Source organism: Belonocnema kinseyi, chromosome 3 (genome assembly GCF_010883055.1).
Source record: "Belonocnema kinseyi isolate 2016_QV_RU_SX_M_011 chromosome 3, B_treatae_v1, whole genome shotgun sequence".
NCBI lineage: Eukaryota > Metazoa > Arthropoda > Insecta > Hymenoptera > Cynipidae > Belonocnema > Belonocnema kinseyi.
In genome coordinates this window covers 117,317,292-117,334,698 of record NC_046659.1, presented here as the reverse complement: position 1 = coordinate 117,334,698, position 17,407 = coordinate 117,317,292, and the positions used below count along the sequence as shown (strand labels likewise).

General features: G+C 22.9%; 1 protein-coding gene across 2 annotated transcripts in view; it reads right to left on the bottom strand.

Annotated features, from left to right (window-relative positions):
• The window catches only part of LOC117169077 (geranylgeranyl pyrophosphate synthase), a 25,528-nt gene extending 12,859 nt beyond the window's left edge, over positions 1 to 12,669 (bottom strand). The window contains exons 1-4 of one of the 2 annotated variants that reach the window (XM_033355193.1): positions 12,473 to 12,669; positions 7,401 to 7,555; positions 2,338 to 2,388; positions 2,119 to 2,263 (exon numbers count right to left, since the gene is read on the bottom strand). In XM_033355193.1, coding sequence (XP_033211084.1) covers positions 2,119 to 2,263; positions 2,338 to 2,388; positions 7,401 to 7,555; positions 12,473 to 12,532 — 411 coding nt within the window. In that variant the 5' untranslated portion in view covers positions 12,533 to 12,669. The remainder of the gene's footprint in view (positions 1 to 2,118; positions 2,264 to 2,337; positions 2,389 to 7,400; positions 7,556 to 12,472) is intronic. The other variant, XM_033355194.1, reaches the window with a different exon arrangement.
• Between the last annotated feature and the right edge of the window lie 4,738 nt (positions 12,670 to 17,407).

Here is a 17,407-nt window from a genome sequence, read left to right as displayed (position 1 = left end):
TTTCATCTGAAAATTCAACTATTCAATTTTTTGTTAAAAATTAATCTATTTTACTGAAAATTCATCCATGGTTGAAAATTTAACAATTTTATCGAAAATTCGATTTCTTTTTTATAAAAATTCATTTTTTCAGCTGAAAATTCAACTATTCCATTTTTTGTTGAAAATTGATATTTTTTAGATGAAAATTCAACTATTTGGTTGAAAATTGGTCTTTTTTGTTAGAACCATAATCCTTTTGATTACAAAATTATTCTCTTGATTTAAGATTTAACTGTTTAAAAAATTTTTTTTTCAAGATCCATCTCTAGTTACAAATTTACCTATTTTGTGGAAAATTAGTTTCATTAGTTAAATTCCCGTATTTTGTTGAAAATTCGTCGCTTTCAGTTGAAATTCTTATTTAATGGTAGAAAATGAATCTTTTTGTTTGAAAATAAATCCTTTCGTTTAAAAAATTATCCTTCTTTTGGATAATTCAATTATTTTGTTGAAAATTCATCTTTTAGTTGAATTCAATTGTGTTTTAAATCAAAATAAGAATCTGTTTTCGTTGTAATATTAACTATTACATTCTTATTTTTGTTGAAAATAAATTTTTTTAACTAAAAATTGAATTATCCCATTTTTTATTGAAAATTGATATTTTTTAGTTTAAAATTCGTCTTTTTTGTATCAAATTAATCTTTTTTGTTTAAGGATTGAACTCGTTTATTGAAAATTTATATTTTCGGGTTAATATTTCATCTATTCGTGAAAAATTCCTCACTTTGCCTTACAAATTCAACAATTTAGTTGAATTTTTGTCTCTTTCTTATCTGAAAAATCTTTTTTTGATTAAAAATTCAACTCATTTTCTTGGAAAATCGTATTTTGCTGCTTGAATGAAAATTAATCTGTTTTCATTAGAGTTTCGAATATTTTGTTGAAAGTTACATTACTCAAATAAAAATTAATTCTTTGTTGACGATACACCTCTTTTGTAACAAATGTAACATGTTTGTTGAAAATTCATTTTTTTTAAATATTTTTTTAACTGAAAATTTAACTTACATTTTTGGTTAAGAATTGATCTTTTTTATTTAAAAATCCAACTATTTGGCTGAAAATTAATTTTTTAACTAAAAATTTAACTATACCAATTTTTGTTGAAAACTGATATTTTTATTTTGAAATTCATTTTTTTTTAGTAAATAATTGAAATATAAACCAATGCATGTTTCGTTGAGAAATTATCTTTATGTATTGAAATAATAAATAAAATAATAAATAAAATGAAATCACTATGTTTAAATTAATTTTGTTTTTCATAAAGATTAAAAATTTGATTTGAAAATTCATCGCCTTTCTTGAAAATGAGTAGTTTTTTTCTCTTTAATATCAGTTTTTGGAATCGGAAATTTAAACATTCCATTTTTAGTTTAAAACAATTGATCTTTTTCAGTAGAAAATTAACCTTCTTGTTTAAAAATTTTATAACTGAAAATTTAACTATTCCATTTTTGGTTGAAATTGTATATTTTTAAAAGAAAATCGGTCTTTTTTAGCTAAACTTTCAAAAAATTGGTTGAAAATTTACATATTTTTAAAAAATGCGTTCAATGTTGGTAGAGGATAAAACTATTTTCGAGAAGATCATCTTTTTGGATTGAAAATTAAACCCCTATGTTCAAATTTAATTTTTTTATGTGACAGATTAAAAATTTTATTTGAAAATTCATCTCCTTGGTTAAAAATGAGCTTTTTTTCTCCTAAAAACAATTTTTTTTTTAGCGAAAATTTAACAATTTCATATCCTCTTGGTTGAATATTCATGTTTCCTTTATTGAGAATTCATCTTTTTTGGTGGAAAATCATTTTTTTTTTTGAAAATTCGACTTTTAAGTTAAAATTGTTATCTAATTGGTTGAAAATGTAATATTTTTACTTCAAATCTTAGTAATTTAAAGGGATTCAAATTGAATTAATTAAAGTATCCACATTAATTTTATCTGAAAGATCTCTGAAACGAAAACGATATAAAAACTCTATTTCTAAGGAAGCTAAGGAAATAAAAAAGTATTTTTTTTTTAGAAAAATTAGGTATTTTTCTGCTTTTTCTGAAATAAAATAACGAACCTCGGGATGATTCAAAGATAGAACTCTTTCTAAGGCAATGAAGAGGACATAATTGGCAGCATTGATTGTACTCGCGACTCCATAAATTGAATGAGCGACAGGAATTCCTCTTCTCAGAATAGAATTATCCTGAATATCATCTATTCTGAAGCGATAAGAAACTGGTTAATAATGATAATTTACATAAATTAAAAGTAAATTATTTTACAGGGTACCTACTTAAATCCTGGAATAAATTTCCTTGGCAATCCACGTTTTTTCCGCTGGTATCTTTACAATATTATCAAATTTTTTAAAAGTTCATCCACAAATTATGTCATTTTCAACCAAGTTGTTGAATTTACAAATAAAATATCAATTTTCAACGAAGTATAAAATAGTTCAATTTTCAATTTAAAAAATTAATTTTCTACAACAATAAGACGATTTTTTCACTAAATTTTCCACACAAAAAATGAATTCTCAACATAAAAAAAAAAACATGAATACCAAATAGTTCATTTTTAAACTGAAGAAAATAAATTTTCAATCAAGAAGGTTAATTTTCTATTGAAAAAGATTTTAATTTTGAATAAAGAAGATTTGAATTTAACAAAAAAAACTAATATTCTAGAAAATAGTTCAATCCCCTACCAAAATATATTTATTTCTAAGCAAATAGGCGAATTTCCTACAAAAATTGAACGATTTTTTTAATACATAAATTTTCTATCCAATTGTTACATTTTTAAATAAAAAAAGATGAATTTTCAATTAAAAATATCAATTTTCAACCAAGAATGGAATAGTTAAATGTCCAGTTGAAAAAATTAATAAACGTACTAATTTTTAACAAAGCAGTTAAATTTTTAATCGTTGAGATGAATCTGAATCCAACAAATTTTTTTAAAGAAAGTAGTAAAAAAGGCTATTTTTTCACAAAACAGTTAAATCGTCTACCTGCTACCAGAAAAGATTAATTATTAATTTTTAAACAAAATACATGAATTTCCATCCAAATAGTTAAATTAAAAAAAAAATTTAATTAATAATAATTTGTAACTAAAAATGTCATAGTTGAATTTTCAGTTTAAAAAATAGCCACGAAAGAAAATGAATTTTCCAAAAAACTTCTTAAATTTTTTACAAAAGAGATGTATTGTCAAAAAAAAATTAAATTTTAACTGAATAATTTAACTTTCAACGAAATATTAAAATCCTCAAGTAAAAGAGATTAATTTTCATCCAAACAGTTGAATTTTTAACCAAAGATGATCCAATTTCTCCCAAAAGAGATGAATTTTCAAAACAAACACCATTTTCCACAAATGAGTTAAATTTTAAATTAAAAAAAGATTTTTCAGTTAAGAAAAAAAAACGAAAAATCAATTAAATTGTCGAATTTTTAAGGAAAGGAAGCAAATTTTGTTACAAAACAGTTCAATTGTCAATCCGAGAATATAAATTTTCAACAAAACAAATGAATCCTTAACCAAAAAAGATGAGTTTTTTTTAAAGGGTTTTAACCGAAACTTTTTACAAAAAATACGAATTTTCAACAGAAAAAGATTAATTTTTTTATGAAAAAATAGTTGAACTCTTAACCAAAAAAGATATTTTTTTGAACAAAAGGATTAATTTTCAATCAAGAATATTACTTTCCACCACACAGTTGAATTTTAAACCAAGAAGATTGATTTTCTACCAAAAAATGAATAATTTTCAACTAAATAGTTAAATTTTTTACTGAAAAAGAAGAAGTTTAAAAAAAATGGAATAGTTAAATTGGCAAATGAAAAAATGAATTTTCATACCAAATAAAACGAATTTTAGACAAAATAGTTACATTTTCAACAACAAAAAAATCAATTTTTAACCTAATAATTGAATTTTCAACAAAATATAATAATTTTCAAACAAATAGTTAAATTTTGCAAAAAAAAAAAGATTAATGTTGTACCAAAAATGACAAATTTTTCAATAAAAAAGATAAATTTCCAGCCAGAAATGGGATAGTTAAATTTTCATTAAAAAAATAATCTTCAAAAAAAATGTCAATAAAAAATGTTAAAATTTTATCCAGGAAGACTAACTTTCAACCAGAAAAGAAAAGTTTTTAAATAAAATGAAAAAGCTGAATTTTCAACAAAAAAATATAAATTTTTATTCACAAATTTACCAATTCAATTTTGGGTTATATACATTAATTTTTAACAAACAAAAAATTGCAATAAAACAGTTAAATTGTTAACTAAAGAAATTAATAATAATAATTATTATTATTAATTAACTAAAGAAATGTAGGTAAGAAAGCTAAAAAATATATGTTTTTAAATAGTAGAATTTTCAACTAAAAAAGATTCATTTTCAAGCAAAAATGGAATAATTAAGTTTTCAGTTTAAACAATTAACTTTTGACATCAACAAAAGAACGGCTTTTCAACAAAACAGTTACATTAAAAAAAATAAATAAACTTTCAAATAAAAAGATTAATCTTCAATTTAAAAAATACTTTTTAACCAAACAAGACAAATTTTCAACCAAATAGACGAATTTTCTAGCAAGAAAGACGAATTTTCCACTAAAAATATGATTTTCAATTTTGTGTGTGTGTGTGTGTGTGTGTGTGAATTTTTAACCAAATATTAAAATTTTTAACTAAAAAAACTAAACTTTTAGCCAAATATCGAATAGTTGAATTTTCGGTTAGAAAAAATTAAATAAAAAAAAAAAAGAATTTTCCATAAAATAATTAAATTTTCAACCAAAGAAATAATATTTTATTTGATATTATGTATCTTCAACCAAATTAATGTATCTTTAACCAGATATGTAGTTGAATTATTAAAATAACAGATAAAACATACACCAAGAAACTTAGTTTTTTAAAAAGATTCAAATTTTCAATAAAATACTATAATTTTCAACGCAATGATTGGATTTTCAACTAAGAAAGATAAATTTTTAACCAAAAATTTATATTGTTGGGTAAAAAATTAATCTTCTTGGATGAAAACCGAACTTTTTTTAAAAACTCGTTTTTTTTTTTGAAGATGATTTAAATTTTTAAATAATGAAATTAATTTTCAACTAAAAATATTATTCTTCAATTTTCAACCAAATAAATGAATTTTCTATCAGAAAAGATGAATTTCCAACAAAATATATAAATTTTTAGCCGAATAGTTAAATTTTTAACTAAAAAGATACATATTAAGCCATAAATTGAATAGTTATATTTTTGGTTATAAATTTTTTTTTCATTAAAATAGTTAAATTTTCAAGTAACAAATTCAGTTTTTAACTAATATTATGAATTTTTAATAAAATGAAGGTATCTTTAAGCAAATAGTTGAATTTTTAAAATAAAAGATAAATCTTTAACCTTAGAGCTTAGCTTACTAAAAAAAAATTCAAATTTTCGACAAAATACAATCATTTGGAAAAGTTAAATTTATTAATTTTTAACAACGAAACCCCTATTTCTTAACAAAATATTAAAAATGTTAAATAGGGGAATGAATTTTCAACTAAAAAGATAAATATTCAAACAAAAAAATAAATTTTGAACCAAAAAGACGATTTTTTAACCCAAAAGACGAATTTTCAAATAAGAAAGATCAATTTTCAACCAGAAGTAGAATGTTTCAATTTTCAATTAAAAAAAAATAATTTGTAACAAAAATTAAACAAAATTTTAATAAAAGTAGCTAAATTTTCAACTAATAAACCTAATTTTCCACTAAAAAGATGAATCTTAAACCAAAACGATTTTTTTTCAACCAAGAAGATTAATTTTTTACTAAATGATGTAGATGAATTCTTAACAAAAAAAGGTAAACCTAAAAAAACAAACCAAAAAACGAATTTTCAACCAAAAAAGTTAAATTTTATCCAAAAAGATTAATTTTCAACGAAAAATAAGATAATTACATTTTGAACCAAACAGTTGAATTTTCAGCCAAAAAAATACATTATTAGCCAAAAATTAAATAGTTAAATTGTCTGAAAAAAATTAATTATGATCTGAAAAAAAATAATTTTCAATCAAATAGTTAAATTTAACGAAATTTAATCAATGGATTGTCAACTAAAATCATGAATCTGTAATCAAAAAATTAATTTTGAATGAAACAGTTGAAGTTTCAAACATAAATTTTAATTTTAAACCAAGAAGACTAATTTTATATTGGAAACGACGGGGTTTCAACCAAATACATAGTTTAATTTCTAACAAAAACTAAAAATAGTTTAAAAAAAAATGAATTCTCAACAAAAAATGTAATATTTGAATTTTAAGCCCCTAAAGGTCAATTTCCAACAAACCAGTTGAATTTTTGACCAATAGGATATTTTTTTAACAAAATAATTAAAAACTGCAATCAAATAATAAAAATTCTAACCAAAGAAAATTAATTTTCAGTCAAAAATATAGTAGCAGACTTCTTAATACAAAAAATTAATGTTTTTAAGATTGAGTTTGCTATAAACACATATTTCATTTATAAGACTAATTTAATTAAGGTTTCGGCTTTCTTTAATAGACAGAATTTTATCTATTTTTGATCTTGCAATACTGTTTTTTTTTTAGAGAGAAATTTTATAGTATTTTGCATAGCCGAAGGTGGGTTTGAAAATTGTAAGAAAAACACCTTACATAATTTGTGGATGACCCCTAATAATTAAATAATCAACATTTATTATCCACCATTTGTAACATTTGCATTTGTAACGACGTACGAACGAAAAATAATTTCTTACTTGTACAAGTTTTTCGATACTTAATTAATATTTATAATTAAGTGAGCTGTAAAAAAATAATCTTAAAAACATGATTAATTATTCCTTATTTTTTTTTTTTTTTTTGCTAAAGTCCATGAATTTGAATAGCATTAAAAACAAGTTTTTATTTCATCCTAATATTTCAAATTCTCTGAATATTTAATCAATATAAATATTGTGAAAAAAATTGTTTAAAAATCAATATAAATCCAGCACTATAAAAAGTTATTTTTACAAATGAGATAGATTATGGTTATTTTTAATTCGACATTAGATTTTTCGCTAAAATCCTTGACAATTCCAGTTTTTCCGGACGAGCCACACACCCTGATTTTATCGTCAAAAAATTATAATGTTTTTATAAACTATATACATTTTCGTAACATTTAAAATTTAAATAACAATATAAAAAATAAATATAAATGATTTTTATTAATTTATTAATAAATAAATTAATAAATACTAATTTTATTTTATTCATTAAAACTGAATATTTTTTAATTAATTTGGAAAAACTTACAGGAGACTTGAGTTATGAAGCATTTGAGTGATATCGCCCACAACCTGAAGCTTCTCATTCGGAATATTTAACCAGTAATTAAAGGCATGAGCCAATTTCGCTCGGATTTGTTTTCCTGGAACTTGGAGAATATAAGTGAAGGGCTGAAGTAATTTCTGAAAGAAAAATTCAATTTTCCGTTACAGAAAAATTTTTTTCATCACACTTTTTTTTATGAATTTTCAATCAATAAACAAAATTTAACCAAATAGTTGAATTTTCAATAATAAGGACCAATTTCGAATTAAAAAAATTAATTAACTAACAAAATTTTCAATCAAATAGTTGATTTTTCAATAATAAAAACTTTTTCACGTTCAAGTTTTTCAATTTTCCCGGTCAACCAAAAGTAACATATTAATATTTGTCGGAAAACGCAAAATAAGCATATTAATTTTAATCGAAAAATGGAACAGTTAAATTGTCAGTTGAAAGAATTAATTTTCAATAAAAAATAATTAAATTTTTAACAAAATATTTCAATTTTCAACCAGAGTAAAGAATTGTTAACTAAATCGGAATAAGTTAAATTTTCAGTTAAAAAAATTAATTTCGCGCCAATGAAAATATAAAATTTTACCCAAAGTGATGAATTTGCAACTAAAATGATGACTCTTAAACCGGAATACAGGAAATTTAAAAAAGAACAATGAATTTTTAAGGAAAAAATTTAATTTTAACCAAGTACTTTTATTTTTAATTAAACTGATAAATTTTCAACAAAAATAATAAATTTTTCACTGGAAGATGCGAACTTTCACCTAGAGATAAATTTTCAACCAAAAAGATGATTTTTTTTAACAAGAAGATTAATTTTCTACAAAACTATACAATTTTTCAACAAAATACATGAATTTCTAACGAAATGGTTGAATTTTTAATTTAAAAAATAAATTATTTTCCACCGAAAATGGAATAGTAACATTTTTAGTTATAAACAAATTAATGTTTGCCCAAACATAAGAGTTTTCGACCAAAACAATGAATCTTTAAGGGAAATAGTTGAATTTTTAAACAACAATATTAATTTTTACTAAAAAAGATCAGTTGTGAACCAAAACCCAAATAATTAAATTTTAAGTTAAAAAAATTAATGTTTAACCAAAACAGAAGAATTTTCAACTAGAACTATGACACTTTCAGGAATCAGTTAAATTTTCAGTTAAAAAAATTACTTTTAACAAAAAAAAAACTAAATTTCAAAAAACAGTTACATTTTCAAAGTGATAAATTTTCAAATAAAATTGTAAATATTTAACTGAAATAGTTGAATTTGAAATCAGAAAGATTAATTTTTTAATGAAATGATGAATTTTGAACTATAATAGTTGAATTTTTGAAAAAAAGATTAATTTTCAACTAAAAAAGATCAGTTTTCAATGAAAAATTAAATAATTAAATTTTTAGTCGAAAAATAAATAATAGTTACATTTTCACTATATTAATTTTAATTCCAGCATAAATGATCAATTTTCCAATAAAATTATAAATATTGAACAAAGATACTTTAATCTTTAACAGAAAAGAAAAATTTTTAAACAAGGTTGAATACCTTTCAAAGAAAAAGATAATTTTCTACCGAAAATTCGATTTTGTAAAAAAAAATATATGGTTTTTCAACGAAATAGTTGAATTTTTAATTATAGAAGACCAATTTTAATCCAAATTGTTGCATTTTTAACTATGAAGGATCAATTTTCAACCAAACTGAAATTCTCAACTAAAATGACAAATTTTCAACTAGAATAGTTGAATTTTTTTTACCAAAAAGATAAATTTTTAATTACAAAGAGTAATTTTTTATAAAAAAAAAAATTGCACAAAGTATATAAACTTTCAAACAAATAAATGAATGTTCATTAACAAAAATTAAACCAAAAATAGAATAGTTAAATTTTTATGTGAAAAATCTAATTACAAATTAAAATAATTCATAATCTGTTCAAAAATAAATATTCTAATTATTTTTCTGTTAAAAAACGAACTTTCGCTTTTATTCTATTTACAGAATGGCCGTTTTAATCGAAGAAACAAATTCCCGGCCATTTCCCGGTTCACAAACATTTTTCACGGCCAATGAAATTTAAAAAATCGAACTATATTTCAAACATTTTCCCATATAAAGTAATAAACAACAAACAAAAAATTAAAGCATTCAAAGTGGAACACTTAAATTCCAAACTTTTAAAATTGAAGTTTAAAATTTTTTCAATTCAAAAATTGTGTATTCAAATGCTCAAAAATTTACAATTAAACAATAATAAATGAAATGCAAATAAATTGCAAATTTTAGAACTTTGATCAATTATAGAGTTCAAAGCTTCAGATTAAAATCAAAAAATATGAATCCACGTTAACATTTTCAATACTTTAAATAAAAAAATCAAGCAATTAACTTTGAAAAATTTCAAAATTATATTATTTTTGCAGATTTCAAACCAAAAATTTAGCATTTTTTTAAGAAATGTGAAAGACTACAAAAACATAAAAATTTTCTTAAGAGTCTTAAAATTGAAAATAATTTTTCAGTTTGAAAAATTATTGTAACAGAAATTTTAAGAAGATTTTAAGAGATTAAAAAAATATATCAAAGAACATGGAAGATTTTAAGGATTTTATTTAAATTTTCTGTATTTTCAACAATTGTAGGGAACTTTACGATTAATTTTAAAATATATTTAGAAGTTCTAAAAAAAATGTTACGACACTTCGTTTAAATTACTTGAAATGATTTCAAGTTTTTAATTAATTTTGAATTTTTTCAAAACATCTTGATCTCTCAAAATTACTCAATTTGTTTTCTACAAATGATAACTGTTCAATTGTTATTTATGCGTTAAAATTTAACAATTTCATTTATAAATTAAACACTTTTAAATAGAAAAATTAAAATTGTAACGCTAAAAGATTAAAAGTTCTTCGAAAATCTAAAGATTCAAAGGTTTCTATGTAAAACATTTCAGTTTCAAATTGTTTTCTTTTAAATATTTACATTTTTTAATAGCTGAAAAAATAAATAAAAATAATATCCTAATACATTTATCTATAAAATTTAATATAAAAAAATAATATAAAGGAATACCTGAAACTCTGAATTAAAAATATGTTATTGATAAATCATGCAAATATTTATTTAAATATAAAATTATCGGAATAAATGATATATTAATTTCAATTCTTATCAAGAGTTTCGGATTGAAACAGTTACAATCTGAAAATTCTCAAATTTTGAACGGATCTAGAATTGTTTGGTCAAATCAATTATTTTTTAGATTTCTATACTTAAAGTACAGATCCATTTTAGAAATTATTTATTTATTTATATTTATAGTTGATAAAATAAAACTGTTTTTTATCAAAAATTTTCAACTTCAATTTTTTAAAATTTTTAATTGTTTAAATCCTCAAAACTGCACTTTAATTATTTTAAAAACTGTTAAAATCGAACTCAGGCAGATTTTTCTTCTGAAAATTCGTAAAATTCCCGGTGCGGCGGCCACCCTATTTTTTTATTTAAAAATCTTCGATTTTAAAAACTTCTAATTTTTGTAAACCTTTAAAACAGCATTTTTAAATTCTTTAAATTAAAATATATGCTTAAAAATTAAAAATGGAACATTTTTAAAGTAAAATATTTTCGAATTAAGCGTTCTAAACTAAATGATACAATAATTTATAAAAATCACAATTTAGGAAATTATAATTAAAAAACGGTTGAAATCATAAAATTTCCGGTCCAGCAACCACCCTGATTTCAAACCCTATTCAAATATTGTTGAATTTAATTTTAAATCTTTTAATTTAAATAAAAGAACAATTTTTTGTATTTAGAAATATTTGAAAGATTTTGTTGCAAATTATTTTTTTTTCGTAGACTGAACAATTTAAAAGTGTTTTAAAATTAAATAAATAATAAAATGAAAAAAAATTGCATTGAATGAAGGCATTTTATTATTGAAACAATCTTTTAATTATTTCGATTCAGGAATTTTATAATTCGGAAATTGTATAGATTTGGATATTTTTTAATTTCGGAAATTTTCAAATTCCGTAATATCATAAACTTCCGGGAATTTTCTTATTCGGAACTTTTGAAATCGGGAATTATTTCAGCTATAAAGATGAATTTTCCAATCCAACGGAAAAAATTTGTTTTTAAAGTGAAATTTTCAACTAAAAAGGTGAAACATCAACCATAATAAATTTTATTTAAACGAAATAGTTCAAGGTTTACGCAAGGAGTAGAATTTTCAATTTAAACAGATCAATTTTTAAGAAAAATAATGAATCTTTAACTATAATAGTTAAATTTTCATTTGAAAGTGTTATATTTAAAAAAACGAATGTTCAAAAACACGGATTTTCAATAAAAATTGTGAATATTAATTTTCAACAATAAAAAGAGACATTTTTAACAAATAATGTAGTAGTAGATATTTCAACAATTGTTTTATTTATATTTTAAATAAAAAACAGTCGAATTTATCCAAAAAATCCGAAACTTCGACAAGAAGTTAATTTTCCACCGAAATATTTAAATTTTCAACCAAAAAAAGATAACTGTTTGGTGAAATTTTTGAATCTTGAATCAAATAATAAAAGTTTTAACTACAAATATAATCGCCAAGAGGAAATAATTACAAAAACAATAAATTTAAATCAAAGGCAAATAAATTACTAACAAGAATTTTCTTTAATTTTATTCTTTAGTTTTTTTTTTTAATAAATTTTTTTAAATCGGCTACCAAAAGTCTTTTCAGAATAGAATCAACTTTAATTAAAAAAAAGAAACACCCAAATGGCACTGATTCATCCAAATGAATCGAGTAATTGGTCATCTTTCTTAATCGATTGCATAAAGAATTGAGAGTTTGATACTCCGGATGAGAAAATACCAAAAGAATTCTTAGATTTTCAATTAAAATTACTTCTATTCAAATTTTGAGCATAACTACCGGTATTTTAGAAACAATTCTTTCACAAATATGTTCAAACAATAAAATAATAACATAATAATTTGTCAAGCGGCTAACCTCGTCTTGTTCTTTGTCTCCACTTTCCGAATGAAAAACGCAGTTTTTCTCTGAATCCATGATTTTGTGGAAACCTTTTGTCTATGTTTATTTTTTCAAAAAAAAAAGTAGGTATCTTTACACAAGAATGCAAACAATTTCTTTGTCTAAAATTAACATTTGACAAGCCGACAGATGAATCTTTGCTTCCAGCCAGAATACAGCCTTTATATCAGCTGTGATGGCTGTGATCACCTAATCAGCTGATCAAATTTGGAGCGCCATCTAGAAGACAGGCGCGAGATTTAAAATATTTTCTCAGTAGTGGGGATAGCGCGGTAAAATTTAAAACTTGATGGAATTCCGTTAGTAATTCAAAAAATCGACTTTAGATTTTTGGTGATTTATTTCCCGATTTATTTTTTGGAACGAGGAATTCCCCTTAGTTTTTTCCTTTTTTGACAAAAAAAATCTACTTCTTTTTAATCGGACAAGATTGAAATTTTTTGAAATTGAAATTTTCGAAAAAACGAAAAAAAGTACTTGTTAATAAACTCTTGTAAATTATAGTTTAGTTAATTCATAGTTCGACTTGAAAATTCCAATAAGCCGAATTTCCGAATGGGAAAATTCCCAAATAATACAATTCCCGAATCGAAAAATTTCTGAATCATAAAATTTTCGAATAATAAAATTGCCGAATAATAAAAGTCTCAAATTGAAAGATTCAAATACGATAACATTTCCGTATTGAAAAATTACGGATGAATAAAATTCCCGAATGTAAGATTCCCGAATTGAAAAATTCCTAAATCATAAAATTCACGAATTATAAGATTCCCGAATTGAAAAATTCCCGAAAAATAAAATCCACGACACTGCAATGTTCTCGAATTTGAAAATTCCAAAATAATAAAATTTACAAAATATAAAATTGCCGAATAATAAGATTTCCGAATAATAAAATTCCCAATTAATAAGATTCCCGAATTGTAAGATTTCTGAGTTGTAAAATTCCCGAAAAATATAATTCACGAATTGAAAAATTCCCAAATTGGAATATTCACGAATAATAAAATTTCGAAATAAAAAAACCCACGACATTGTAAAATTCTCGAGTTGGAAAATTCCCAAATAATAAAATTACCAAATAATAAAATTCCCCGAATTGGAAAATTCCTGAATAATAAAATCCAAGACACTGTACAATTCTTGAATATTTACATTTCCGAATAATAAAATTCTCATATTGAAAAATTACTGAATAATAAAATTCCTGAATTGTAAAATTCCCGAAAAATAAAATTCACAAATTGTAAGATTCTCGAATTGAAAAATTCTAAAATTGTAATATTCACGAATAATAAAATTTCAGAATAAAAAAATCCACGTCATTGTAAAATTCCTGAATAATAAAATTACCAAATAATAAAATTTTCAAATTGAAAAATTGGAAAATTCTCGAATAATATAATTTCTGGATAATAAAATTCTCGCATTGAAAAAGTTCCGAATAACAAAATTTGTAAATAATAAAATTCCTGAATTTATAATTCGCGAAGAATAAAATTCACGAATTGTAAGATTTCCCGAATTGAAAATTTCCCGAATAATAAAATTCCCCAAATTGGAAAATTCTCGAATAATAAGATCCAAGACATTGTACAATTCTCGAATATTTACATTTCTAAATAATAAAATTCTCGTATTGAAACATTACTGAATAATAAAATTCCTGAATTGTAAAATTCCCGAAAAATAAAATTCAAGAATTGTAAGATACCCGAATTGAAAAATTCCAAAATTGTAATATTCACAAATAATAAAATTTCAGAATAAACAAATCCACGACATTGTAAAATTCTCGAATTGGAAAATTCACGAATAATAAAATTACCAAATAATAAAATTTTCAAATTGAACAATTCTCGAATAATACAATTTCTGGATAATAAAATTCTCGTATTGAAAACGTCCCGAATAACAAAATTTGTAAATAATAAAATTCCTGAATTTATAATTCCCGAAAAATAAAATTCACGAATTATAAGATTCTAGAATAATAAAATTCAAGCGTAGTTTATAATATTATCAAAAAATAAAATCCCGAATTATAAAATTTCTAACCGTTTATAATATTAAAGAAATCGAAAATTTCCGAATAATAAAATTTCCGACAGAAAATTGGCGAATCATAGAATATCCGAACTACAAAATTCACGAATAATAAAATGCACGAATATAAAAGATTAACTTTTTGTTATAAATATTATTTATTTATTAAAAATACAATAATCAAATATGTTGACGAACAAAAAATTTGTTAATGTTTAAAGTTTTCGAAATTATTGTTAATTAAAATGCAAACAATAATTTTAGAAACTTTGAAGGTAAAAAAAAATTAATAAATATATTTGATTATAGTACTTTTAATAAATTTATAAAATTTATCAAATAAATTTTTGAATTGTCTAAATGCGGGAATTTTCTAGTTTGGATATTTTGTAATTTGGCAATTTTCTGTCGGGAATTTTATTATTTGGAAAATTTCCAATTCGGTGATATTATAAATTTGTTGGGAGTTTTCCAATTCGGGACATTTATTATTTCAGAATTTCATAATTCGGAAATTTAATTATTCGGAAATTTTATCAATCGGGAGTTTTACAGGCTCGAAAATTATATTTTTCGGGATTTTCAGTCGTCCCCAATAATTGTTAATTAAGAGATGCTCAAAGAATAATTTTTATAGCTTTTAATTTTGACCCTTAAAACCCCTTGTATTTTTTCCGGAAAATGTCTTTAAAAAATGGAGAAAAAAAGCAGATTTATGTATGTTTATGCTAAATACGCTATTTTTTTATTTTTGTCAACGTGGGTTATTTTATTTCGATAAGCGACAAGTTTCCAACTATTGTTTAACTAATTTTTGAACTGATTAAACCATTTTGATTTGTTTAAACAATTTTTTTCCCCCGTAAATATTAAAAAGTTACTATTTTCTGAAAATAATGACGTAGTTAATTATCGTTAAAAGTGATTTTTTTAAATCAGTGTACAATTATCTAAACAACTTTGATTTGTTTAAACAATTTTTTCGCCTCTAGAGCGTGAAACGTTATTATTTTCCAGGACAAATGATAGAATTAAATAATTCCAAGATTATATTTTATTATTTAACATATTTGGTAATTATTTAAATAATTTTCATTTTTTTAAAGAATGTTTGCCCTTTGATTCGTAAAAATGTCTTTCTTTCCGGATATAATGACAGAGTTAACCAACATTGAGAGTAATATACAGGGTGGACACGCTGGGGCTTACATACATAGCGAGTTGAATGCTACCCGAATTGCACAGAAGCAGGGGAGAAGCCATTATACAGGGGTATTTTCATATTTCGCGCCTTCAAAGTTTCATTCGGATCGGCCATTCGGTCAAGTCCGTGCATCTTCGGTTCAAGCTTATGATAGTTTCTATGGTTGCGTTCGAAACTTCAAACGGATACAAGTGTCAAAACAATATAGGTTATGTTATATAGTAATTACAAATAATAAAAGTGTTTAATTAATAATGAAGTGAGACATGTGAACTGAGAAGTAAACGTAATTTTTTTCTTTGCTAATACCATTATAGAATAGCTGTTCAGTGACAAATACTATAAAATAGTAATAATATTCTGTGCTTCCAGTAGGCAAAGAGTGAATGGTGTTTAACGCTTATTTTCACTGCACAAAAAAGGTATTTTATGAATAGACAGGATATGTTTTAAATAAAGTGAATGAAATATTACATGTCTAAACTTTAAATTAACATTGCCTACATTTACTGACAGCGATTAGGGAAAACAGGTGAATCTGAACATAACCGTTTGAAGTTTCGAACGCAACCATGGAAACTATCATAAACTTGATCCGAAGATGCACGGACTTGGCCGAATGGCCGATCCGAATGCAACTTTAAAGGCGCGAAATATGAAAATACCCCTGTATAATGGCTTCTGCCCTGCTGCTGTGCAATTCGGGTAGCATTCAACTCGCTATGTATGTAAGCCCCAGCGTGTCCACTCTGTATTTTTTATCAATATTTAATATTTATTTAAACTTATCAAATCAATATTAATTCATAATGAAGAAAATCTCTCTAGCATAAATTTTACATAAAACTATTTGGTATTTTCCAGGCATTTTAAATAATTCAATTTATTTAAAAAAATTTGATTAATATTTTGATGAACATACTAAAAATGTATTATTTAATAATATTATATTGTTTAAACATTAATTTTGTAATATATTAATAAATTTAATTAATTCATATTATTGGGGCTGAAAAATCACGATAAATAAATTTTCCGGCAGAGTAAAATTCCCGAATTGGAAAACTCCCAAATAATAAAATTCCTGAATAATGAGATTTCAAAATAATAAAATTTTCGAATTGAAAAATTTCCGAATAATTAATAATATTGCGGAATTAAAAAATTATCGATTAAAAAAAATACCCACAGAAATTTCCGAATCATAAAATATGCAATCTAAAAAATTCCTGAATTCGACAATTAAAATTGTTTTTTTAATTTGTAGAATACTGAATAAAAAGTTTATATTACAAATGATTCACAAAAAACTAAGTTTTTCACTCTTGTCTATATGGTAAAAAGCAAGGGATATTAATTGTTTAAATAATTACAAGCTGTCTTCCAAAATAAATATCACACTTAACGGCAATTTGCTGCGTGATTAATTCTAGAAAATATGAATTTTTCACGATTTACTGGAAAAAGTGGTTTAAACAAATAATAACTTTTAAAGCAATACAAAATTAGTAAAAAAAAATAATTAGAAACTTGTCACTTAAGGGCATGCGACACAGTGGGATTCCTACATTACCAACCTCTTTTTTTCCATTGAACAAAATTTTTTTGTGAACCATAGAACTTTTTTGGCAAATGAA